This window comes from Ursus arctos, unplaced genomic scaffold, assembly GCF_023065955.2.
Source record: "Ursus arctos isolate Adak ecotype North America unplaced genomic scaffold, UrsArc2.0 scaffold_33, whole genome shotgun sequence".
In the NCBI taxonomy this organism is placed as follows: Eukaryota; Metazoa; Chordata; class Mammalia; order Carnivora; family Ursidae; genus Ursus; species Ursus arctos.
In genome coordinates, this window is record NW_026623019.1 from 27,569,074 (window position 1) to 27,594,992 (window position 25,919).

The 25,919-nt window shown below is 41.3% G+C and overlaps 1 protein-coding gene and 1 non-coding gene across 2 annotated transcripts in view; both read right to left on the bottom strand.

Annotated features, from left to right (window-relative positions):
• HSD17B3 (hydroxysteroid 17-beta dehydrogenase 3) overlaps positions 1–24,719 on the bottom strand; it is a 38,473-nt gene extending 13,754 nt beyond the window's left edge. Inside the window, exons 1-3 of the mRNA XM_026518698.2 lie at positions 24,566–24,719; positions 21,341–21,387; positions 721–796 (exon numbers count right to left, since the gene is read on the bottom strand). Coding sequence (XP_026374483.1) covers positions 721–796; positions 21,341–21,387; positions 24,566–24,719 — 277 coding nt within the window. The remainder of the gene's footprint in view (positions 1–720; positions 797–21,340; positions 21,388–24,565) is intronic.
• Positions 1,681–1,786, bottom strand: LOC113269891 (U6 spliceosomal RNA). The gene has a single exon (XR_003321618.1). It is a non-coding gene; the product is annotated as a U6 spliceosomal RNA (small nuclear RNA).
• Positions 24,720–25,919: the final 1,200 nt, after the last annotated feature.

Genomic DNA, 25,919 nt, shown 5'->3' on the forward strand with positions numbered 1-25,919 from the left:
CCATCCCAAATCTCCCTCAGGGACACAACACCATTTCCTGATAGCCTGACCCAGTCTTCACAAGTCTTCATAACTGAAGACTCGTTCCTTTGAGTTAAGGACATTATGAATTGCTAAATTAATAATTAATTATTAAAATAAATTACCCAAAGAGGGATATGATTATTATTAACTAAGAACACTTCACAGTGAGTCATAATAATAAAACATTGTAATGTAAATGCTGCCTCATAGAGTTGTACAGTGTACAACCTTCACAACCATACGTGGCAGCCCTGGATCAAGTCTTCTTTTAAAAAATCTGACAAACACCAGTAAGCATCACCCCTCACCTTCCTGCAAGGAGCAGGGCATAGACATAGGGAAATGAAGTCCCAAACAGATCCTGTTTTTGAAGGGAGTAGCAGAAGCAACAGGGCGGCTGGGACCTGTTGGTGAGCAGAACTAATTCTAGAGATGAAGACACAGGACCAAAGGAGATAGTGGACCTCTGTGTGCATGAGTCTGTTCCTACTTCATCCAGCCCAAGGAATCCCTGCTGAACCAAAGCTGCCTATGTCCTGCACCTAACTTTGTCCAGTGAGCTCCCCACAGAAGGGCCAGTGCCCAGGCTCCAGGAGCAGCCAGCCTTAGACACTGATGGAGCTTCCGACGCAGGACAGAAGCAGACTTGGTTGGTGGGCTCCACAAACATCTCCCTGGTTTCTCGGGGTCACTCACCAATCTCTGTGGCCATGGCCTGTAGTTTGTTAAGTGTCCGGCTAATGAGCACGACGTTGAGTCCTTGTCTTGCTAGCTGGGAGCAAGGGTGGGAAAACCAAAAAAGAGAAAGATGTAAGCAGATAGGGAAGGCTTGTTTTCACGGTGAATTGGAGCATCAGCCCCTTGGCCACAGCACAGTGGGTTTGCCCCTCCTGGGTTGTGACAAAGGTTTCTGGATCATGAGCGGAACAGCCACACTGGGCCGGGCTCGAGGTGACATAACAAGAGTAGTCTACTTTTTTGTTCATTATGTGCCAAGAACTATTTATACAGACCCACAATCTAAACGCCTTCTCATCAGAAATGTCTGGGCTCAAATGTGTGCTTGAATTCCACATTTGGAAGATTTATACTACCATGTAGATAACAAGTCTAGGGCAGCTCCCCCTGTTACAAAGCAGTATTTCTGCAGAAACTTTTGAGCTGCTTGCTATTCACAAGGACCTTCTCAAGGTTCACTTCACTCGGGCATGGTCGTGAGCCTGAGCTCTCTCTGTTCTCTGGCTCTCAGCAGGACAAAAAGTAGAATAAGGAACAGAGGGTAAACCGAGGCTTCCCAGAGATCAGGAAGGAGCTCTTCTTCAGAGCAGATGGTGCCTTGATGCAGGGGGCTGAGTGGCAGCGTGCAGGGGAGGCACGCACTAACATGGCACAATGGACAGGCCACCTCGCTGTGCCTGTCACGGACAGGCCCAGACTCCTCACACCTGAAACTGTCGCAGGGAGAAAAGCTAGAGCTTTCCCTGAAGACCAAAGGAAAAGCCAGCATTCGTGTAAGCCGAGACTGATGACATGTGAGTTAGTGACCACGGAGTCTGTTAAGTGAAATCTTTCTCTGTGGTTTTAATTAAGTGATTTATACTTTTATTTTTTTCAATTGTGATAAAATCCATAGAGCATACAATTTGCCATCTTAACAAATACACGGAACGTTTCATGAATCTGCGTGTCATCCTTGTGCAGAGCCCTCCTAGTCTTCTCTGTATCGTTCCAGATTTAGTGTGTGTGTTGCAGAAGCGAGCACTGTGCCACTGTTGTAAGACGGAATGATATATTACAGAAAACACAAAACAAAGCTGAATTAAAGACGTAACATGGGATCTCCAATAGCCAACAGGTCAATGTTCAAGCCAATGGTTTCCAAGTCACCCAGGGAGGTGTCAAAGGAAACAGTAATCCCCACCCAAACCATCCAAATAAAAATGTCTGGGGTTGAGGCATCAGCATTTATGTCTTCTTCTATTTTAATTTATTAAATTATACTATGAAATACGCAAGTACAAGCCCATTGTAAAAGACGTCCCCAAATCCCCCAGTCCCACTTCCTTACCCGCCCCCAGGCTCCTTCAGTTTGCTGTTGACCCTCTTGTCTTTTTCTCGGCATCTACGTGCGTATGGAGGTACACACAGCAATAAACATTCGTTTTGTGGGATTTCTTTCCTTTCGCACTTCATAAATGGCATTGTAAATACTGTGCTTTTACCTTAATGATGTGTCTTATCTCTCAATAGCGTATCTATCTCCCTATCAGTCCAGTTTGAGTCCCTTGATCCTTTTCTTTTTTTTTTTTTTTAAAGATTTTGTTTATTTATTTATTCCACAGAGATAGAGACAGCCAGCGAGAGAGGGAACACAAGCAGGGGGAGTGGGAGAGGAAGAAGCAGGCTCATAGCGGAGGAGCCTGATGTGGGGCTCGATCCCATAATGCCGGGATCACGCCCTGAGCCGAAGGCAGCCGCTTAACCGCTGTGCCACCCAGGCGCCCCCGTTGATCCTTTTCTATTGCTTCATAGTGTCCCGTAGTTCACTTTTGGGTGAGCACTGAAGTTATTTTCAAGTTTTCCTATTACCGGTATTGCTACAATAAACCCCCTTCTATTTAGCTCTTTGTGTATACAAGTGAATTAATTCCTAGAGTAGATAGGCAAGAGGAAGTGGAATTGTTGTATCAAAGGGCGCTCGCTTTTTAAATTTTAACAGTGTTGCCAAATGCCGCTCCTTGAAACTGTCCCACCAAAAATATAGCCATAGCTATTTCTTCACACTCAAGCCAATATTTTTTATTAGCAAACTTTTCAACTTTTCCCAACCTAATGGTTTAGAAATTATAGCCTTGTATTGTTTTAATTTGTATTTTTCCAATTCTCAGTGGGGCTGAGCAGTTTTTGTATGTTTCTGTGAGTTACCAGTGTAAACACTTTGCCCCTTCTTCTACTGGGTTGTCATTTTCTTAAAAACTGGTAGGTGTCTTGTGGTTTTTTAATATATTCTGTGTATTCATTATTTGCCCACTATATATTTAGCAAGTATTTTCTCCTCTATTTACAGCACCTTGACCATACATTATATGTTAATTTTCATGTTATCAAGTTTGTGGATATTTGCTATGGCTTCTTAAAAATTTCCTTTACGAACTTCCCTAACTCCAAGGATATAAAGATATTTTCCTATAACCCTTCACAGTGTTTTTATCTTTCTTGTTTGTTTATTTTTGAGAATAATGTGAGTGTGAAATCACCCAACATTATTTTTTTCAAGGTGGGTGGCAATTTTCTTGACATTTTTCTATTTTTCCATTCCTTCTTGATTTAAAATGCTAACTTACTCATCTGCCCAATTCTTATATGTACATGGGTCTGTTTATGACCTACCTGGTCTGTTTCACTGACTTACCGGCCAATTTCTGTGCCAGTGCCCCTTCTGATTGAATCACAATCTTATAATAGGCTTTGACGTTTGATATGTGGAACAGGAAGTTCCTACCATTTATTATTCTCTTTCAAAATGTGTTTGTTTTATCTTCTTAGTTTAACTTTCCAAATAAATGATAAAATTGTCTAGTCAAGTAGTATATAGAAATTAGAGATATATAGAGGAAATAATATTTTATAATCTTATGATCTTTGCAGTAATCAGTTGTCTCATCCATAAATTTGGTATCCATTTAACCCAATGTTATGTGTTTTTCTAAAAACTTTTAGAAGTTTCTTCCTATAAATCTTGGACATTTCTTGTTAGTTTGCATTAGTCACATGGCCCCACGTAGTTGGAAGCGAGTCTGGGAATGCCCCTGCTGGGCAGCCACCTCCAGCTACAACTCTCCACCGTGGAAAAAAGAGTAGGGGTCTGGGAGGACATATAGCTGTTCCTGCCACCAATACCTTACATTTATTTGTTGTCATCATGAATTAAGTTATTATGGAAAGCAGAAGAAACTCTAGAATGAAATACGTAGGTTCAATTCCTGTTTTCCACCACTTAAACTTGTGCGCACAAGTTACTCGGACCAGACGTTCCTCATTAGCAAACCGAAGACACCAATTGACATACTTCATTAAATTGTTCTGAGAATCAAATGAAAAAACACACTAGAAGTGCGTGGTGCACAGCCCGCCACGCGGCAAGCACCCAACAGCCTCAGCTGTTTGTTCTCTATATCCCACTCTGTTACTCTCTCTGATTAGGAACTCGGCACAGCCATCCAGCCGAATTCTTTTATTCATTGTAATAGCTTCTTCGTCAATGCTTGGCTTTTCATCATAGACAATGATATTCTCTACAAGGTACAGTTTTGTCCCTCCCTCTCCAATATTTGCATATTTTTGCCCTCATTATGTTGGCTAATACCTCCTGCACTCTGTTAAGCAAATATATGGTCTGTCCTCTACCATACTGAGAACACTTACACAATGTTTCTCAATACAAAGTATGAGGTTTCCTGTTATTTCTGAAAGTCATTTTTTATCAATTTGGGAACATTTTCATCTATTCCTTTTTGCCAAATCACTTCTTTTTTAAATGGCTGGATTCAGTTTGCTAATACTTAACTTGGATCCCAATTCTCTTATGCTATCTTTGTCCCATTTTGATAACAGAGTCATGCTAATCTGTCTACACAATTCCTGAAACCTGTAGGGTCACCTACTTGTCCCAGCATTTTTCCAGTTTTAAAGCTCAAAGTCCCACATCCCAGGATCTGCCCTAGAACCAGGCAAATCAAACTGGCTGGGCATCCTAGAAATGTTTTGGGATTTCTCTTCTTATTCCTGGAAGATTTCATAATATTTACTTGTAAAAATATCTGGGTTTCTTATATAGGAAGAGCTATTCATAACTGCCTCTTCCATCTCACGCATGACTTGAGCCAACTTTGCTCGTTATGTTTCCATAGGAAAATCGTGTTTTTCATCTAGATTTTCAATGTAGTAACACAAAGATTTAAATAGTCTTTTATTCCTTTCTTTTTTCTTCTTCCTCTACTTTAAAAAAAAAAATCTTGACTGTAGCTAGGATCCTAATGTTGTTCCTTTTCTTTCTTTTTTTCTCTTTTCTTGAGTTTTCCAAAGATTTCTTCCCGTTTCTGTTGTTGTTGTTGTTAAGAAGCAGCTTTGGATGAGCAGTTTATTTATGTTGCTTCTGTCACCCATTTTTGTTCTTCTCTTTATTAACTTCCTCCTTCGTCTCTTTTGCGTTTATTTTGTTGTTCCCTTTCTCGAATTTCTTGAAAGCGAAGACTACTTACAGTCTTCCTTATTTTCTAAAACAGGAATTTAAAGCCAAAAATCTTCATTGACATAGCACTTAGACCATAAATCACAGGAGTGCTCATTTTTATTTTTTCTCTAATACTGGAGCAACACCAAAGTATAATTTTTTAATATAGATGAGAGGGTGGATATCATTCTCTAAAATCACTTTTAATTCTATTGATGGTAGTCAGTAAACATAATGGTTTGGTTTTTTTTTTTTTTGCTATTTGTAACTTATCACAATTTTCTTTGTAGCACAATAAGTAGACTTTTATAAACGTTTCACATATATCCTTAAGGAATGTGTATTTGCTTTTCGTTGGCTAGGTTTTATATATTTTTGTCTCTCAAATTAAAGTTGAGGTTTACCAAATGGCTTACCAAGTATTGGTTAAACTGGTATGAGAGGGTATTCAAATTCCTTATAAACTTGATGTTAAATTACAAGTTTCAACAGAAGTGCAAAGACCCAATAGAAATCAGATCACAAAGGGATTTCAGAGAGAAAAACAAAAAAATATATATTCAAAATAAATCTAAGAACCAATAATTTTTGATTCTTGAGCCCATCCCTAGGTCACCCCTCACTCATATTAAAAAAAAAAAAAAAAAAAACCATGACAAGATAAAGAGCGTGGCAATTAAGAGAGTTTCATGAAGAGGATTTCTTTGTTTCTGTCTGCAGCCAAGCTGTGCCTCCTATTCCCAAGGCCAGGGTGAGGGAGGAGCATTACTTACCTCTTGCCTCAAGTCAAGGGAGTGCGATACCATTCATCTCACTTCGTGTTGTACATGCTTTCTTGTTTATCGCTCCCCACCTTTGTTTTTGCCTGAATCAGTTAATCAGCAATGCTGTGGTCACAAGGTAATCTTGAAATCTCAGCCGTTTAACATAACAAAGGTTTATCTCTTATTCATTATGCTCAAACTGTAGACCCATCTGACAAATGCTCCCCCAAATCTACAGAGCAAGAGTCATGGCTTCTCGGTGCTCTGACATTGGAGCTTTTTGCTGCTGTGGGCTAGGCCACCCTTCAGACTTGTTTTTTTCCAGGACCAGATAATGGGAGAGAACCTGTGTGAGGTGCAATTCTATGCAAAATGTCCACCCCAAGGCAAACAGACCTCAGCAGAACCAGAGCTGGGGGAAGAATTCAGGGCTGAGGAGGTCAGGGTTCAAGATGAGAGCCCATTCACCAGAGCCATGTGAGAGGAGCTCACTGGGGTAGAGAACCCAGGAAAGTGCCCCATAGGGAGCGTGAGCGTCAAACCATTTCCAAGCCCAGACAGCCAGTCTCCCTCTCATGATAATACCAGGCATATCCTTCCTTCTCTCCGCCCACCCACTCCAAACTCCTGCTCCCCACCCCTGGCAGGCGCAGACACCTCAGTGGGCAACCAGGAAAGAGAAACAGAGCACAGCGCCATATCACTCCCCATGAGTGTGGTCTCCAAAGCAGGTCCCAGCTGCAGGAAGGGAGAAGACTGAACTTCAGTTCATGACCAGCATCTTGGTTATTGCAGGTGATTGGACACTGGGACTGTGGAACTGAAATCTGTTTGCATCTGGAAGTGACCAGAAGACCTCGTTTTACCTAAGAGGGATCAGTGAAGTAACAGGACCAGAGGCAGAGAAAGAACCAGAGCTGTGGAACTCTAGGTTCAAAGAGACAAAAGGATCATGGAACACTACTGCAAAAACTAAGGATATACTGTATGGTGACTAACATAACATAATAAAAAATTATTTAAAAAATAAATAAATAATTAATTAAAAACAAAGAGACAAAGGGAAACTGTGATCATGAGTGTGCCCTGTGAGTCCTGGCAAGACCACCTATCTAAAAAACTGGTCACACTGTATATTTCTGTTTCTGAAAGAGTCATGGAACTCTCCCACAATGGTGGCAAATTCATCAAATGCTTCTATTCCAATCAGTTTCTACTTACAATATTTTGAAGTTATTATTGTCAGAAATAGGATCGGCTCAATATGAATAATATGAAACTTATCAATATGAATGTTTCTCTTATTATCTTGAATTTTATTTTGTCTGATACTGATATGGCTCCCACTCCTTTCCTTTCTTCTTGCATTTTCCTAGGATACGTTTTTTTCCATCCCTTTACCTTCAGCCTTCCTATATTTAACATTGGATTTTTTTTTTTTAGCTCTTCCTGAGTATCTGTTATTTATCAAGAAATATAACCAAGGCACATTTACTGAGACTGCAAAATTTACCATGGCTATCTTGTTTTAGTTTTCCTGTTCACTGTGTTTCCTTTGTTACTGTTCTCACTTTGTAGTAAGCAAGACAAGATAGGCAAAGCTGGAGTGACAAAATAGACCCAGACATCAGCGGCATAATGCAGGAGAAGTTTGCTTTTCCTCACACCATGCTTTCTGCAGAGAACCCGACAGTCCGGGCCAGACCCCTCCATGAAATGACTCAGGGATCTAGGCTTTGTCCAGGGTTCAAACTGAGATGACGGAAGCAAAGGACCTAGGTGCAAAATTTTAAAGAGGGTCTCACACTCAGGTTCATGGTCACCACACATGTCTCACCTCGGTCCCAGCCCTAACGTTTCTATCCACTGGCTCCACTGTCTCAACACAAGGCCTCCACGGCTTTGCCTAATATTGGGCAATTGAGAACTGAACTTGATTGTACTATAGCAAAGACAAATTCGTATCTTTTTGAAAAATAAGTTACAAAAAACAAGAACAGCGGTTTTTTTCCCCAAACTAAATACAGAAAGACCTCTTCTGTATCTGGATTAGTGAAGCATTTCCATAAATGAAAAAATGTTCACAAAACAGTAAACATTTCATAAAAATTCTTACAAGCAAAAGAATACACACCAAACATATTAGCAAGGTTGCAGGTGGGAGGAAGAGAAATGGGAGATGGTAACGAAAAAAAAGAAATTGAGAGAGGAACCTTGTATGGATCCATGATAGCAACTCAATCTTCGTGTCTCTAACAAATAAGAGTCTACCTCCGGTTTTTGTTTGTTTTTTCATTTGTTTTGCTATTTAAATTCCACATATAAGTAAAATCATATGGCATCTGGTTTTTGGTTTCTTGTTGTTGTTGTTTTTTTTTTTTTACCCTGTCTGGCTTATTTCACTTAGCATAAAACCCTCTAGGTGCATCCATGTTGTTGAGAATGGCAAGATTTCATTCTTTTTTTACAACTGAGTAACATTCCTTTGTGTATACATACCATATCTTCTTTATCCATTCATCCCTCAGTGGACACTTACATTGTTTCCATATCTTAGCTACTATAAATAATGCTGCAGTAAACGAAGGAGATGGGCGAAACAGGTGAAGGAGATTAAGAGGTATACGAACTTCCAGTTATAAAATAAGTAAGTCACAGGGATGGAAAGTACAGCATAGGGAATATAGTCAATAATACTGTAATAACTTCTTATGGTGACTGAGGGTAACTACACTTACTGTGGTGAGCACTGAGTAATGTATAAAATTGTCTAACCATTGTGTCATACACCTGAAACTAACATAATGTATGTCAACTACACGTCAATTAAATATATATATATATATAATTCTACTGTAGAAAAAAAATAAAAAAGAGAAAGAAGAAGAATAAAAAGAGAGTGGGGTGAGGAACAGGGAAGGAAGGAAAATAGAAAACACTAGAGCACACCTGCCTGGGTAGACCTACGTTTTCATCGAAATAAGTGTAGTAGATGTGTCATCTCCCTACCATCTGTTATTATTAAAATTAATATTTTTTAATTTTTTAATTAATTTAATTTTAATAACTGTTAATTATGCCAATTCTAAGTTTTACAATACCCATGCTACCAAAGTTAATTTTCTTCTGTATAAAATCTTATTTTACAGCTGCCTTTAGCCATTCTAGTTTATTTTTTAGCTAAGGTTACCCCTAACCTTATCAATGAATAAGCCTATTTGCACACTTTCTGACAAAGAATTTTATATTTCCATGTTAAATCTGAAAGAAAACTTCATCCCAAACTTAAATACAGGCAAAATGATGATTGCTTGATTTTTTTTTTTTAAGATCACCCTAGAATTTTTTCTAAGAAGCCTTGACCTCATCAGACACTTTGGGGCATGTAATTTTGCTGTTATGGAATTTTAACAGTCCTTAGCCAAAGAAGGTACAGAGAGCTCACAGCCAGCAAAGTTAGGGATGGAGGACGTGTCAGGACTTAATAATAGTCTGGCAGAGAAACTAACCCAGAGGTGACACAGTTTTTACCCTGTAGAAAGTTAGCCCAGCTGGTACCTAACTTGGCAATATAATCCCACATCCCCTTCCAACTGACTATTCAAATCCTTATTCCTCAAACACCCTGCAGTCAGCAATTTGGGTTCCTACTGGATCCTTACTTACTAAGTTGAATAAAACTTTAACAAGTGCTATCATGTATCTTTGAGACTTGTGCTCTCACAACACTGAAGATAAAATATTGGTCGATCCTTTGAGTTATTTGGTTAAAGGGTCACAACAGTTGGACTATAACCCTAATATCTACAAGATTTCAGAAATGACTGGACTACCATGTTCTAGTAAAGACAAAGAATATCAGAGCAGAGTTTTTAAATCTCACTTTATGATATTTTCAAGAAATATAGCCAAAACATAAGGTCACAGAAAGGTTGAAACTAAAAGGAGAAAACGATTGTATACATAAGGTGAATACCAACCAACAGAAAAAAGGCATCGCTTTATTAATGCCAATCAAAACGGCCACCAAAGCATGTAAGTGTTACTAGAAATAAAGACTAGTAAAAAGTTCAGGTCATCAAAAAGGTACAGCAATTCTAACCCTGGATCTCCTAACAAAATAGCCTTCAGAGAGATGCAAGGAGAGCTGAAAAATACACCATCAGAATAGAGGATTTTCATTTCCCTTTTTGGTAATTGTTGGATGATACACACGAACATTTGGGAAGGACACAGGCTACTGAATCCGCATAAATAATACACTAAATCTAACGGGCATGTATATGCACTAAACAATTGCAGGTAACATTCTTTTGAAACTTGAGTCTTTAAAAAAAAAAAAACTAATGAAACTGGGAGATTTCTATTTTCTTAATGAAGGCACAAATAAACCATAAACAACATTAGGAATGAAAAGGCGGGAATAATTAGAGATTCAGCTGAGATTTAAAATACAGAAAAGGGGTTTCGAGAGGAAACAACACAATAGTTAATTTTGCTACCTCCTGAAATCCCATTTTATGGGAAGCAACTTTTTTCAAGAAAAACATAAGTCCACAGGGACATAAGAGACAAGAGCAATCCCAAATTTTTGGTTCCTAGGAAGTAGATGGGCAGCGCCCCAAGCCTTACACCAGCAATGGGGTAGGCTGAGAACTGAGAAAATGTATACTATTAAAATCCTCAAAAGTCTCAGACACTATCAGCACCAAACCTGGGGTGAAGGGGGAGTTAAATGGGGGGGGGGCGGTTAAGAGCTGTTGGAGAAGCCATTAGAGCCCTAGATGCCCAGCTCCAGTCCACACGTCGAAGACAGGGGTCCTCTCTGAGAGCAAGGGGTTGCACAAACTATGGCCCTGCCAGTTCTGACTCCAGAAAGATGGCAGCCAGTCCTCAGCCACGTGGGCGGGAGGTTAGCTCTTTTCTGGGGAATCTTACCCACATCAAGACACTGGCCTGGGGGCTCCCGAGCCAATCACACTCCACTCTAGGACCCACCCCACGCGCGGACAGTCCAGGCAGAGTCCTCAGGCCCTTCATCCGGCTCTCAAACCCAGACAGACCAAGGATTATCTGTGGGAAGCTGCAAACATGAAAGACAGAGGGCCAAACGGGAAAAAAAGCAACTGGGAAGGAGAAGAGAGTTTTTTAAGAGAAGCTGTTACTCTATACAAAGAACAGCTGTTCTACGAAGGTGTAAACAGAACACAAAAGAGCTCTCAGAAATGGAAACGATTTTCAATTTCTAAAAAAAAAATTTTCATTCTTAAGTTTTTAGAAATTTCAAATCTCAAAAGCAGATAGCAAAAAGTGAAACGTTCAATAAAATGGAGGATAAAATTAATGAAATCCTTTTGCAGAAAGGAAAGCAGAGACAAAATGGAAATTATGAGAAAAAAAGAGACAAATAGAGGATGATTCCAGGATCTGAATAATAGGAGTTCCAGAAAAAAACACAAATGGCATCTGAGTAATTGGAATTTCAGAAAGTAGAGAGAAAGTGGGGAGAGAGTAAACACTCTGGTGCAACTTGTTTTACGGGGAGACCTGGCTGTGTCCCCCACCACCTCACCTCTCGATACTTCTGCTCACTTTCTGAACGTTCTCAGTTATTTTGTGAACCGGATGACAACCTTGGACTAAATTCCTTTCCTGCTTTCGTTTTTTGTACATAGGAAGAGAATGCTACAAAAAATTATGCCAATAAATTTTAACTTAGGTGAAATGAATATATTTCGAGAAAAATATAAATTTCCAAAACTTATTCAAGAAAAAATTAAAAATTCAAATAGTTCTATAACCACTAAAAATAATAACAATAATAATAGTAAGGTGATGCTGATAATGGTATACATGAGTAGTTTAAATTGTCCCACAAAGAAAACTCCAGTGACGGATGGTTTTACAAATAAGTTCTATCAAATATTTTTTAAAAAAAGGATCATGCCTAAATTGCACAATCTTTTTCAAATATTAGAAAAAGGTAAAATTTCCCCAGTTTATGAGGTCAATATAACTTTAACACCAAAACTTTGGAAGCTAGTTGGCATTATCTAGTAATGCTGACAACGTATAATCTACAAGCCAGCAATTCTACCCCGGGGCATGTTCTCAACTCTTGCACAAGACCTTCAGGAGGACATGGACAAAGTGTTCGTACTAGCAAAAATAGAAGCTACCAGGATGTCTGTCAATAAAGCAAAGGATACACATATGTCACAGAATATTCTACAATACTGAAAATGAATGAACTGTGTTCTATACACATCAGCATGGATGAATTTCAAAAGCATAATATTGACCAATAAGAAACATCACAGAAGACAAACGAATCAATTTACATTAGGTTCAAAACAAACAATATGTTGTTTAGGGATACATGCATGTGTAATATAACTTTTTTTTAAGTCAGTAGATTGTTAACACGACGTTCATGACCATGCTTCTTCATCGGTGGGGTAACAGAGGGGGAACAGAAAGGCATGACATGTGCGACCAGATGGCAGGCTGCAAGGACACTGGGGATGTTCTCCTTCTTAAGCTGAGTGGTAAGGAACACATTACTCATTTTATTACTTTTTGTAATCACACTAATGGATTATATACACTCCTGTCTGACAACCTCTGTCTCTCTCAGTCTTGCACACACATACACTACGGGGAAGGTGGGATAGTCAAAGCCTGGATTCGAAATTACAGGGTTGAGGTCAAGCCACGCAGTAACAAGGCAATGAGTCCAGGGGAACACAAAACTAACTAAAAGCTGCTATTTTCACATAAGGCGAAAATGAGAGAGAATAACCTGGGAGGCGACAGGCGTACTTTACAGAGGAGAGGAAGTTAGACATTAGGAAGAAGAATTTCCTCGCTGAAAAGACAAAACACCGCCATAAGTTGCCAAGTAAGTGTGTGCTGATACTCAAAAACAGGGCAAAGCAGTTATTTTTCTTCAGTTGGTCTGAGGCAGAGCTGGCCAAGTGATTTTAATCCGAGGGCCAACTCTGTGCCATTACCTGTAGCTGCCAGGAGCCCTGACGGGACAAGCCCTCTGCCCCGGTCCGCCACACTGGCACGGGGAGCAGCGCCCCCAGCAGGGCCATCGCAGATGCTGGGCAGTGCCACGAACTGCCCGGAGGGGGAGGAACGAAGCCACACCATCATTAGTCATGCATTTTGCTTCTAGTATTCTCTGGGCATTCACAGAGAAACAAAAAGTAGATGATGGTTTTTTGGCTGTTTTCTTCTTTACAGCTCTTTTAAACTAAAAAAATGTACATAAACACCATTAGCCATCAGAGAAAGGCAAATGAAAACCACAATGAGACATCATTACCAACTATCAGAATGGTGATAATAAAAAATAGTGACAACATCAAATGCTGGAGAGCATAGGAAGAAAATGGATTACTCCTCCCTTGCTGGTGGGAAAGGTAGAGTCGCTCTGGGAAATAGGCAGTTTCTTAAAAAAATAAACAAACAAACAAACTAATCACGCAACTATCACACCATCCAGCAGTTGTACTCCTGAACATTTATCCCAGAAAAATAGAAACTTCTCTTCACACAAAAACTTACATACAAATGTTTATAGCAGCTTTATTTGTATTGCCAAAACCTGGAAACAACCTAACCTAGATGCCCTTTAGTGGGTAACTGGTTAGGCAAACTGGCACGTTCACACCATGGAATACTACTCAGCCACAAAATGGAACAAACTATTGATACAAGAACCCAAGATAGATCTCTAGAGAACTGTGTTGAGTCGAAAAAAAAGTCAATCCAAAAAGGTTTCATAGCATATGATTCCATTTGTATAACATTCTTGAAATAACAAAATTATAGGAATGGGGACCAGATTAGTGGTTGCCTGGGGTTGAGGAAGGAGAGGGACATGTGTGTGGAGTGGGTGGGTGCACTGTGGAGCTCAGGTGGGCCTGAAGCCAGCTGGGAAGCCAGAGGGGCTGGCCCTCTTTGGGGTTAGTTGGGCTGCTCTTTGTACCAGCCAGAGCAGTTGCACCTGGTCCTTTGGGGAGCCCTGTCTGTGGCTGGGCAGCACCCACTGGGAACCCTGAATGGCTGGAACCCCGGGAAGCAGTAAATTTAAGCCTACATGGTGGTTTGTAATTATTGGGACTTTCTTGTAGCCTCCAGTAATTCGAGGTAGACCAAGGCTATAGTTCTCCTCCCCCACAACCCAGCCAGCAGATGGTGTGTTACAAAATGCAAGCAAGGCTCCAAGCAAACCCTGCCACACAGAAACATTTGTTAGTAAGCCGGCATCAAAACAGTCGTGAACCTGTTCTTACACGTTAGTGGAGTCCCAGCTCCCTGTCCCTTAGGCACTCCGTGAGTGTCTTTCGTGCAGCTCGTCCCAGGTAGACACGGTAACGCCCCCCTGCTGGAGGCAGGGCGTGGTCAACCCTCTAGTGGGGTCGGGAAACCTCACAAAGCAGTGGGACAAGGGACTAAATCCACTCAAGGCCAAGGGCCTACTCTGCTGCCCTCACAGCTCTGACACTTTTGTTCCTACGGGAGTGGAAGTGACTGTGCACGATTTCTAGCCAATCCCCGTATCTTGAAGTGCATTTCTTCAGGAAATGATTTATAACATCTCTTAGGCAAAGGGAAGACCCTAATGAAAGTCCAGTTAACTGAAGCACAGATGGTGATGGACTCTGATTTAGCGTCTTTAAAAGTTAACTGAACACTGGATTTAGCCAGGGTCCTGGCTAGAAACAGCACAGCCAGATTGGGTAACTTGAGGAGAGTTTAATGAAAGGATGTTTAACCATGTATGGGTACAGTGTGAGGAAACCACAATACTCTGGGGCTAATAACAGCAGAGCCTCTGTCACCTGTGTGCCCCAAAGCACTGGGGAATGAACAGTTGCCAGAACTGGAGAAGGCAGCTGTGTGGAAAGGGCCACCTGACAGAGCTATGCCGGCAGCCAAGGGACACAGCCAGCCCCCTTGACCTGCAGGGAGACAGTTGGAAAAAAACCCCACTCTCTTCCCCACCTCTTATCTGTTGCCAGTGTCTCCCACTTGTCAAAGCCAGCTGAACCCAGAGTCCAGCTGAGCCCATTGGGGCAAGTCAGCCTCCTGGGGCACAGAGCAGGGCGAGGAAAGGCAGAGAGTAGGTCTGGAGGGGCAAGAAGAAATCCGACACACACCACCTCTGGGTGTTAGCTTTAACTGATAACCAACCACTGCAGAAATGGGGACCAAGACTCACCTAACTTAAACATAAATTTACCTTCCGACCCAGCAATTAGACTCCTAGGTTTTACCCAAGAAAAAGGGAATTGTATATGCACACCAAAACTTGCATATGAATGCTCACAGCAGCATTATACAGATGGTCCCTGACTTATGGTGGTTTGACTTAGGATTTATCGACTTCGCAATGGCGCAGACGTGATGCACGTTCAGTAGAAACCATACTCTGAGTTTTGCGTTTTGATCTTTTCCCAGGCTAACAACATGTGGTACGACCCTCTGACTCGATGCTGAGCAGTCACAGCTCCCATCAGCCAGCGGGCGGGACGGTGGAAGACCCATAGCACTGACGACCGTTCTGGACCCACACAGCCGTTCCGTTGCTCACTTTCCGGGCAGCATTCCATAAATTACAAGAGGTCATCCATTCTTTGTTATAAAACAGGCTTTGAGTTAGGTGGTTTTGCCCCACTGCAGGCTAATGTCAGTGTTCTGGGCATGTTACGGTAGGTTAGGCTAAGCTATGGTGATGGGTAGGTTAAGGATGTTAAATGCATTTACTACTTATGATATTTTCAACTTACAAGGGGTTTATAGGGATGGTTTGGCTGGAACACAGCTATTATTTAAAAGGTTCTAAAAACCACAGAAAATTTCTCAAAGACTATGATGTCGATTTTGAGTGACTCTAGATAAAGCTCCATTATGGCCAGACTGAGCAAAGGGGAAAGGGGAAAGAAGTTTTTCTAAAACAAGAATATTTTCAGCTGTGCATGTCTCATGCTTTCCTCTAAAAAAACAACCGCCGTGCAAAATCAAGTCAAGAAGAGTGAACCCTGAGGTAAACTATGGGCTCTGGATGGTAATGAAGTGTGAGTGTAGGTTCTTCCATCGTAACAAATGTCACTCTAGTGGGGATGTCAATAGTGTGCGGCTCTACATGTTTGGGGGTAGAGGGGATATGGGAACTCTCTGCACCTTCCGTTCAATTTTGTGGTCAACCTTAAACTGTTTCCAAAAAATTAAGTCTATTTAAATTTTTTAAAATTAATGAAAAATAAAAAGATTAAAACATAAAAAACCAGGACTGTCCCTTTTCAAGACTGACCCTGCCAGTGATATCCCAGAGTTTTCTCTCTCTCTTTCCCTATGGAAAACTCTCCCCCACACCCACCTCCAAACCCTCATTTTGACCCTTGGAATCTATCAAAATGGTGGTCAAAGAATTAAGCACCTTTGTCTCACAATTCACTTCATCAGCCCCCTAAAGAGAAGATTGTCCATTAAATGGAAAATAATTTGCATTTTCAGCACAAAGGCTGCTTACTTCCTGGTGGGCTTCCAGCCTCTCCTGAGTTGTGCCATTCCTCTCAAGAGCCACAGACATTTTAAAGGTTCTATGTGAAGTGGTCTGGGCCAGAAGGCGGGCGTGGAAAACACTAATCGCGCTAGCATTGTTCCCTTTGTCCATTTGAGCAGGGCTCAAATTTATTTCTAGAATGTCCGGGCTGACAGGCTCCATACACGGGTTTTGCCTCTTTTTCTTCAGGGAGTTAAGCTACGGAAGCCCTCCCTTTCCCAGAACCCACTGTGGCACCACCCTACAGAAGGACTGCTGCAGAGATGAATGCGCCCTGTTTCCTTCTTTACGTTAGGGCCTGCCTGGGGGAAGGTGCTTGTTGCCGATAATCTGTAACAGGTGGCGGGAATGCCAGGGAAAACAAGGCCTCCTCTGTATGGCAGTGAGTAAAAGAAATTCAGGTGCTAAAGGAGCAAAACAGGGTGAAGCAGTGGCCTCAGAGGGAGGGAAGAGTGGACCCCTTTCCCGCTTCCTCCCCCAGCCCATCCCTCACCACAATTGTTTTCCACCTTCTTCTAAGACTACTTGAAATTCCCTTAGCAGGAGGCAGAGCCTCTCTTGCCACACTAAATATAAATACTAAATGCAAATGCAATGCTAAAATGCAATATAGAATAGGCATCCAGAAAGATGGAGAAGTACTTTTCCCCATTCCTACCATGATATGCAACTAAATTGTGCAATCTGGACATAATACATAAAGATAGAAATGACTCTAAAAGATAGGGAGAAGATGAGCTAGGGGCCTCAAGACCCAAGAAACAGCACAGTGGTGAGTTCCTGGGTTTTCTTTTTGCCTCATATATCCCAGACTTATTGGTGGAAAAGCTGGCAATTCAGAAACACAGACATAAAAAGTCCCAACAAAAGCCTGCTCTCTCTAACCAAAGCACCAGAAAAGAGGCAGCCTAGCAAGGCAGAAGACTTTAGAAAAGAACTGCTTTACTCCAGGTAAACAGCTCAAACAAACAAACAAACAGTCTATGGTCCCACCCCACCCCCACCCACAAAGGCTGAGTCAGGAGGTGAGACTGCCACCCTGGTGAGACCCCTGGCCAGGGTGGCATCAGGGAAGGCTGAGTGGGGAGGAAGGACATTCATCCCAGCCACCCCCTCCCATGTCAGCGGATCTGAACTTCTACTTCCACCTAGAAGTGCCAAGGCAACATGTCCCTTCCCTCCCCTCACCCATCACCTGGGATGGTAAAAGAGGAAGACTAGTGGAGAGTTAGGACTTTCACTACCACCCCAGTGGTGGTGAGGCCACCTCCCCCAAGTACCACTGGCAGCCTCATGGGGAGCAATAAGGAGGCACTCCTGCCTCTCCCACCCTGAGTGGTCCAGTAGGGAGCCAGCACTCTCACCCCACCCAACAGTAACAAGGAGGCAGCACCCACCTAATGGAGGCCAAGCAGAAAGCCTGCGCTTCTAACTTACCTGGTAGGAGGAAGCTGCCACCCCCTCCTCCCTCTGCTGAAGCAGTGTTGGTACAGACCCAAAACAGATTTAAATAAGATCCAGAGTCTCATAACAGAAAACTAAAAATGATCACAAATCAAAAGTCACTCAACATACCAAGAACCAGGAAGATTTCAATCTGAGTGAGATAAAAGCAATCAATAGATGCCCACATTAAGATAACTCAGATGTTAGGGTTCTTGGACTAGGATTATATTTTTTTTTAAGATTTTATTTACATGTCAGAGAGACAGTGAGAGAGAGCACAAGCAGGGGGAGCAGAGGGAGAGGCAGAGGGAGTGGGCGGGCCACCCTAGTGCCTTGGACTAAGATTTTAAAGCAGCCATCATAAGAATGCTTTGACAAGCAATTATGAACATTTTTAAAACAAATGCAAAAAGAGAATGTTTCAGTAAAGAAATGGAAGATACAAAGTAGAACCAAATGGAAACTTTAGGGCTGAAAAATAAAATAAATGAAATTAAAAAAAAACTCAACAGATGGGCTCAGTAGCAGAATGGAGGGGACCAAGGAAAGAATCAGCAAATTTAAAGATAAAACAATAGAAATTATCATTCTAAACAACAGAAAAAAACACAATGAAGAAAATGAACAGCATCTCAGAAACCCATTAGACTATAAGAAAGATCTAACATCCATGGGATTGGAGTCCCAGAAAAAGAGAAGGCAGCTGGGCAGAAAACATATTCAAAGAATAATGAATGATTTCAAGAAACTAAGCAAACCTCAAACAAGATAAACCTAAAGAAATCCACTCCAAGAAACATCATAACTAAACTTCTGAGAACTAAGGTCAAGGGAAAAAGTCCTGAAAGCAGTGAAAGAGAAACACCTTATCGGGGAAAAAAACAATTCAAGTTACATCAGACTGATCAGAAACCAGAGAGGCAAGAAGAAAACCACACCACATTTCTCAAGTGCTGAAAGCAAAGGACTGTCAGTGCTAAATCCTATACCCAGCAAAAATATCCTTCAGGAATGAAGGGGAAATCAAGACATTCTCTGAGGAAGGAAAACAAAGAGACCTACCCTTAAAGAATAGCTAAGGGAGTTCTCTAAACAGAAAGGAAATGACAAAAGAAAGAACCTTGAAACATGAGGGGGAAAGAAAGAATAGAGGAAAGAGTACAAATACGGGTGAGTACAATACATTGTCCCTCTCGAAAAAAGCAGTATATAGGCAAGGAAGCACAGTTTAAACATCCAGTAATAATAGTGGCTAACCTTGGAGAGCTTACTCTAGGCAAAGCACTTTGCCTGCCTCATTCCATCAAATGCTTACAAAAGCCCCAGTGGGATTACCAGGGCCTCCAGTTTACTGATGTGGGAATTCTGCAGTAAGCATATGAAGCAGGGTTTGAGCACACAGATTTCTGATCGATTCCTGCCCTTGGGCTCTTAACCCTTAGGTCGGTCGGTCTGCAGCATCTCAGACTCTGAACAGCTTTCCTTGGAGAAGCAGTTAGCAAGCAGAGCAGAGCAGACTGTCTGGAAGGCAGAGAGCCTGAATGATGGAGAAGTAGGGAACCCAGAAAGTTGTTTAACACAGACTTAGGAAAGAACAAGAGGAAATGAAGAAAAAGGTTCTACAAGAAAGAACAAAGCAAGAATTTGTTAGTACAGAAACAATTTAGAACTCGGGAGGTATTTTTTGCACTGGTAAAGACACAAAAGCCCAGAAAGGATGGGCGACTTGTCCAAAATCTCCAGAGAGTTATTGCCAGAGCGAGGACCGGAACCCACAGCTCCTGACCCCCAGGCCATTGCTTTTGGAAAACAGTAAAGAAATTAATGGCTAAGTTTTCACATGGTCTCCTTTAAGTAGAAAGAAAAGTGTCCGAGTCTTAAGACATCAAGTGGACCATTAGTAGGTCAGGTCAGCATGAATTTGAGGAAAGAATCTGCAAAATCATGAAGAAGGAACCTGGATTTCAAGGCAATCCAGAGAACTAAGAGGTAAGGCCGTGGAACTTTTGGATGAGGGATTAGGCCCTCTCCAGAAACCTGGTCTAAGGTGGAAAATAGTTATATAAAAGGTGATACAGTTCTAATGCAAATAGCTAGAAAAGCTTTCCTTCTGATTTTTGGGTGAGGCAGACACAAAGCTTTGGAAAGTGGTTGCTGAGGTCTCCCCCACCTCCACACTCAAATATGACCACCTGTCTCCTGAGTGTGGGGCAGTACCGTCATCAGAAAGTTGCTATATACAAATCAGGATAAGAGCGGAGAACTCTTTAGCTCAGAAAAACAGAGTGGAAGCAGAATGTCCATACCAAAGAAATGATCGTTGGAGGTTAGGGGACAGACCTGAAAGACTGCCTCTGCAGTCTTGCCCCATCCATTTCACTGTCCATTTCACACAAGATGGTTTGGCATCTATCATGACGCCGGCCTTTGGGGAGAAGAGAATACATGGGTACTGCACTGTCATTGAATGTAGTTTTTGTAATTGAAGTGCTTTTCATTATATTTTTAAACATTATTGATTTTTTTCATCCTTTTTTAATTTTGAGGGTTCTATTTTTTCTGTTGTGTTTTACATGATTCTAGAGGTCAATGTAATAGGCATGATGAAGAAATAAAATAATAAGAATTCCAGGAAGCAATATTTCATGAATGAAAATGTGGAATTTCTAAGAATAATAATCATAACAACAATGGCAACATACAAAACTACATATACTCTAAGTGCCTTCTTAAAAACTATAACTACCCATCTATCTATCTATCTTCAGGTAAACACGAAGCCTGGAAGTCAATACCCAGAGACACTAATTGGATTCCAGGGACTCTCAGCCCTATCATATCCTCTCTTTACATAATATTTTATAATGCCCATTAATCTTCTTGAAATGACAGTTGTAGGTAATATGTCCTGCTTATACAAATAATTTTTTAAAAACCAATATATAACTTACCTACAATGTAAGGATAAATAAAAGGAAAATAGTTTATAGTTTTAATTGTATTTAAACATGTAAACTTTTATGGTATACTTACATTAGAAAATAACATCGTCCCCATAAATTTCTAAAACGACTCCTAAGGAATGATACTGGCACCTCTGAATATCATTGTGGTTTTTTAAAAGATTTCCAGAGACTGAGATTATGATTTCTAAATTTTCTTTTTGTAGAAAATATTTGCCTTCATAAATTCGTGTCTATGGCTTTTATAATCAGAAGGTGTTGGGGGTGCCTGTCATGTGATCATGGTGTGTTCAATACAAGGGGAAGGGAAATTCTCAAGAACGCAACTTACCTCAAATGAATAAGCTTTCCCAATCCCATCTCCTGCTCCAGTGATCACTGCAAAAAGCAGAAATGACTTTAAAGAACAGAATTCATCTTTAAAATGCTCTTTCTCACCAGCTACGGTGTTTGCAGGCTTACTGCCTAGGACACAGAATTTCAAAGCAGCACCCTTCTGCTATACAGCCCTACTCCACTCAGCTCTGGAGCTCCCAGCCCTGACTCCCCTCATCAAATGTTCCAAATGAAGCTGCCTTTTTTTTTTTTTTTTTTTGGAGGGGTTGGTAAGGCTGTGGAAGATAGCCTCCAAAATGAAACAAAGAACCTCAGCCAGGTAACATTTCATTAGGACCCCAAACAATGTACCCTATTATCTCTCTACCCTCACACCCAACTATCACGTAAGGACATTTCAAGTTTCCTCCTAAAAGTCGAGTGTTTCCCTCTTCCCATGCCACCCTCACAGGACAGTAGCACTCCAAGTCCACGGGAGATAAGGAGCTTAACAAAGAGAAAAACACAGAAATGCCAAAAGGGGATACAGTGACGTAAAGGGACCTGAAGAATCTGCAGTCAGTGTATCAGTCAGATTGACCTAGTCCTTTTATATCCAACACTAACACCTATTTTACGACTGAGCTCTAGGATAAACCCCATTCAAGCGACTGTCACAATTGGAAATTGGACTGCAGTTCAGTATTTATGTATCTGCAATTTACCTTTGCATAGCAATCAGAGGGTACGCTTTCCCAAAGTGTGACTAAAACATACATTTAGCTTATTGGAGAGTAAGAGCCAAGCTGTACAAGCTTCCAGAAACACACTGGCAGAGTGCTCTCATTTTCTTTTCTTTTTTTTTTTAAGATTTTATTTATTAGTTGTTTGAGAGAGAGAGAGAGAGTGCGAGCAGGGGGAGGAGCAGAAGGAGAGGGATAAGCAGCCTCCCTGCTGAGTGTGGAGCCCGACTCACTGCTCGATCTCATGACCCTGAGATCCTGGCCTGAGCTGAAATCAAGAGTCAGACACTTAACCTACTGAACCACCCAAGTGCCCCAGAGTACTCTCATTTTCATAACTGCTAATAGTTTTACTTGTTCACTTGGGTCCTTTTAGGTAAATCCATGCATATTACCTGTTCCTCTTGGTACAGGTGCTATGCTCAGGGTTATCTTCTGTCTCACTTTCCCCTCCCTTATGGGAATCTTCAAAATCACCCAATATAGGGTCCATACTATAGTTAAGATAATAACATCAGGGGCGCCTGGGTGGCTCAGTCGTTAAGTGTCTGCCTTCGGCTCAGGACGTGATCCTTGGAGTTCTGGGATCGAGCCCCACATCAGGCTCCTCCGCTGGGAGCCTGCTTCTTCCTCTCCCACATTCCCTGCTTGTGTTCCCTTTCTCGCTGGCTGTTTCTCTCTCTGTCAAATAAATAAATAAAATCTTTTAAAAAAAAGATAATAACATCAATAAATGGCTGGTTTTTATTGAGTGCTTACTTTCTGCCATGTACGTTTCAAGTGTTTTAGATGCATCTTCTCATTCAATATTCAAAACAAGCTCATAATGCAGGGACCACTGCTTTCCTTACTTTATATAAGAGGAAGCTGACAGAGAGAAAGTAACTCAATCAAGGTCACATTGCTAAAAATAATGACAACAGGGTTTGAAACCTGGCTATATGACTTTGGGACCACAATTCTATAAAGATACGCCAGTGACATAATTTCCTAATCAACCACAGAGTTCTGAGAAGTTGAATGTTTTTGTCTTTAATAATTGGATTTTCTTCTGGCTCCCCACCAGAAATATATGCTCCTCCAGAGATCAACCTATGCTCAGAGACATTGTAATCTTGCTAGTGATAACTCTATTCAATATTGACTCAAAGAAGAGGTTAAGATTATGTGTATTTAATGTGAGTTAACAAATACTCTTGTCTCTGGCCCCATGTGAACTTCTTTGGAGTGTGTGTTTTCTGAAGGGCTTTGCCTCACACTGATGAGCAGCCATTGTACGGAGTTCTAAGAACCACCCCACCCCCTCCAAGTGTGTGGACATTTGGGTCTGCGTGGAGCGGGATATTTGGATCCAGAACACTCAAGTGCAAGCTATTTACCAAGTTTTCTGGAGATACTGCCCCAAGATTGAAGGAGTGTTCACACACACACACACACACACACACACACACACACTTCAGATGTAACATGCAACAGTTAAAAACCCATTTTTCATTCCAAACAATTTTCAGATGGCAATTTTTTAAATATCTGCTATAGTTGCCAGCTTTAGCAAGTAAAGATACAGCATGCCCAGCTAAATTTGAATTTCAAGTAAACAACAAATAATTTTTTCATATAAGTATGTCCCACATAATATTTGGGATGTCATAGACTAAAAAATTATTCCTTATTTATCCAAAATTTCAAATTTAACTCAGTATCCTGTATTTTATCTGGAAGCCCTATAAGGTTGTTTATAATCTCTCCTATTTAGCCTGCCATGGTACTTTTAAAGCTGTTTAAATTCTCTGGTTTTTTTTTTCAAGTCACTGGATTTCTTGGATTTCTTCATGTAACCTCAGCACTTCATTCAAAGAGATGCCGACACCATAGTCTCATGTTTTTCACCTTAAATCTAGTCATCAGGCTGAAACTCTGTGTGGTAGTTCCAGAAGATAGAACCATTGGTAGGCAGTGATTAATCTACTTGGGACACAAACCAGACCCGGATTCCATCTAACCATCTTGAACATGTGTTCCTATAAGGACTTTGTTACCTTGATTTTGTAATACCCTCATTTTATGAAAGGGTTCAGAGAAATTTTTTTAAATAAAGTGAAGTAAAATTATTTGTACTTCGGAATTTTGAAATACCCTTCCACAAAATGGCAGTACCCTGAGCCTTCAAAAATCTGGAGAAAAGGATGCAGAAATTTCTGCAGTACTTATTATTTGTGTCACAAGAAACTCCAAAAAGGAGAAAACCCAAGTAATAAGGATGAGAGGACAAGCACAGAGGCAAGAATTGGGTGGAATTCTTCCAGTTAATTCTTCTCATGCCCCGTAGCTTGTCTTTTAGACAATTCCAGTTTCACTCATGCTTTCCAGGCAGCTAAATAAAAGTCACCCAAAGGAATTACACCTTTGCTCTCAAAAGGAAAAGATGCAATTTATCTTTCAAGATATACATAACAATAAGACATAACGAGAAACAAGAGATGGAAAGCTGTCTTTACCTGCCCATTGTCCCATTGACTTCAAGAAAGACTTTGGCAAAACTTTCCAGAAGTGCCGGAAAATACATCTGGAGAATCTCACACACTTCACCAGGTACACCAGGCACACCAGCAGCCCTACAAAAATGAAGAACTGTTCCAGAGCCACCCCCATGACTGCACTGGACCAATTTCAGACATGGCCTGGCCCCTCCACAGACCTCCGGGGGCGTGGCTGCTCTGGAGGCGGGTCAGTCACCCTTTGGAGTCACCAACTGCATTCCACCGTGTAGAGACATTTAGATTAGAGTAACTTCTTTACACAATCCTCTGATTCACAGGCTTTGGAATAAAGTATTCTTTCTAATATTCTTACAGTGCCTTCGGGCTTTTGTGACCATGGGGGAGCTGGTAAAGAAGAAAAAGGAGGACATGAAGAAAGATAAAGCCTGGACAAAGAAAAAATGGCTGTGCAGGGTTCTTTCCCTAAATTTGGAAGCTATAAAGGATGCTAAGAAGGATGCAAAATCCTGTAAGTCATGCATTTATTTACTAAACAAATACTTATTGACTGTCTACCAGGTAGCATTGCTGTTCAAGGGTTTGGGAATACTTAATAGTAAACAAGACCATGTCACTGCCTTGGTGAAGATGAGTTTCTAGTAGGGGAGACAGACAATATTCCAATAAATAAGATAATGTCATATATCAGTCCCCTGAAAAAGTGTTATTGAGTAATCTGTTCAAGTGGCTAGTGGTCAATTATTTTAAAGAGTGTGTTCAGGAGGGGGAAAAATGCTGGAGGAGTAGGGGAACCCTATTTCAACCAGTCCCCTGAATTGAGCTGAAAATTTACCAGACCATTCTGAACACCCATAAAATCATCCTGAGGTGTAAGAAGATATATTCGGATCTCTACAAACAGAACATCTCCGGCAGTTGGTCTCGAGGTATGAAGCGGGGAGCTAAGATTCTGTAGGCAGATAGTGGAAGATAAACAGAAGGAGGAGGGAGCCTCTGTGCTTTTGCGCCGGGAAGGCAAAAACCTCCCGTGCTAAGGACAGGGCACAGACTCAGAGACCTGTAGTGGGAGGGAAAGAACTTTAGGGAAGCCCCACCGGACTGAAATCTGGAGCTATGGGGCACGTACAAACAGGGGGACAGCTGGTGGTTTTAGAAGCACAAAGGGCAGAGACATGCCCGGCCCTGGGAGCAAAGGCTGGGAGAGCTGCTGTGGGGCACACAACCCAGGAGATTGAGGGTTTTAGCAGCACAGACAGAAAGGGAGACAGTGTAGCCTGGAGAGATCAGTGAAGAGCAGACTGCGATCTCTCTGTTCTGAGACAGAGGTTTGGATATGGTCACTTCTGCTCTG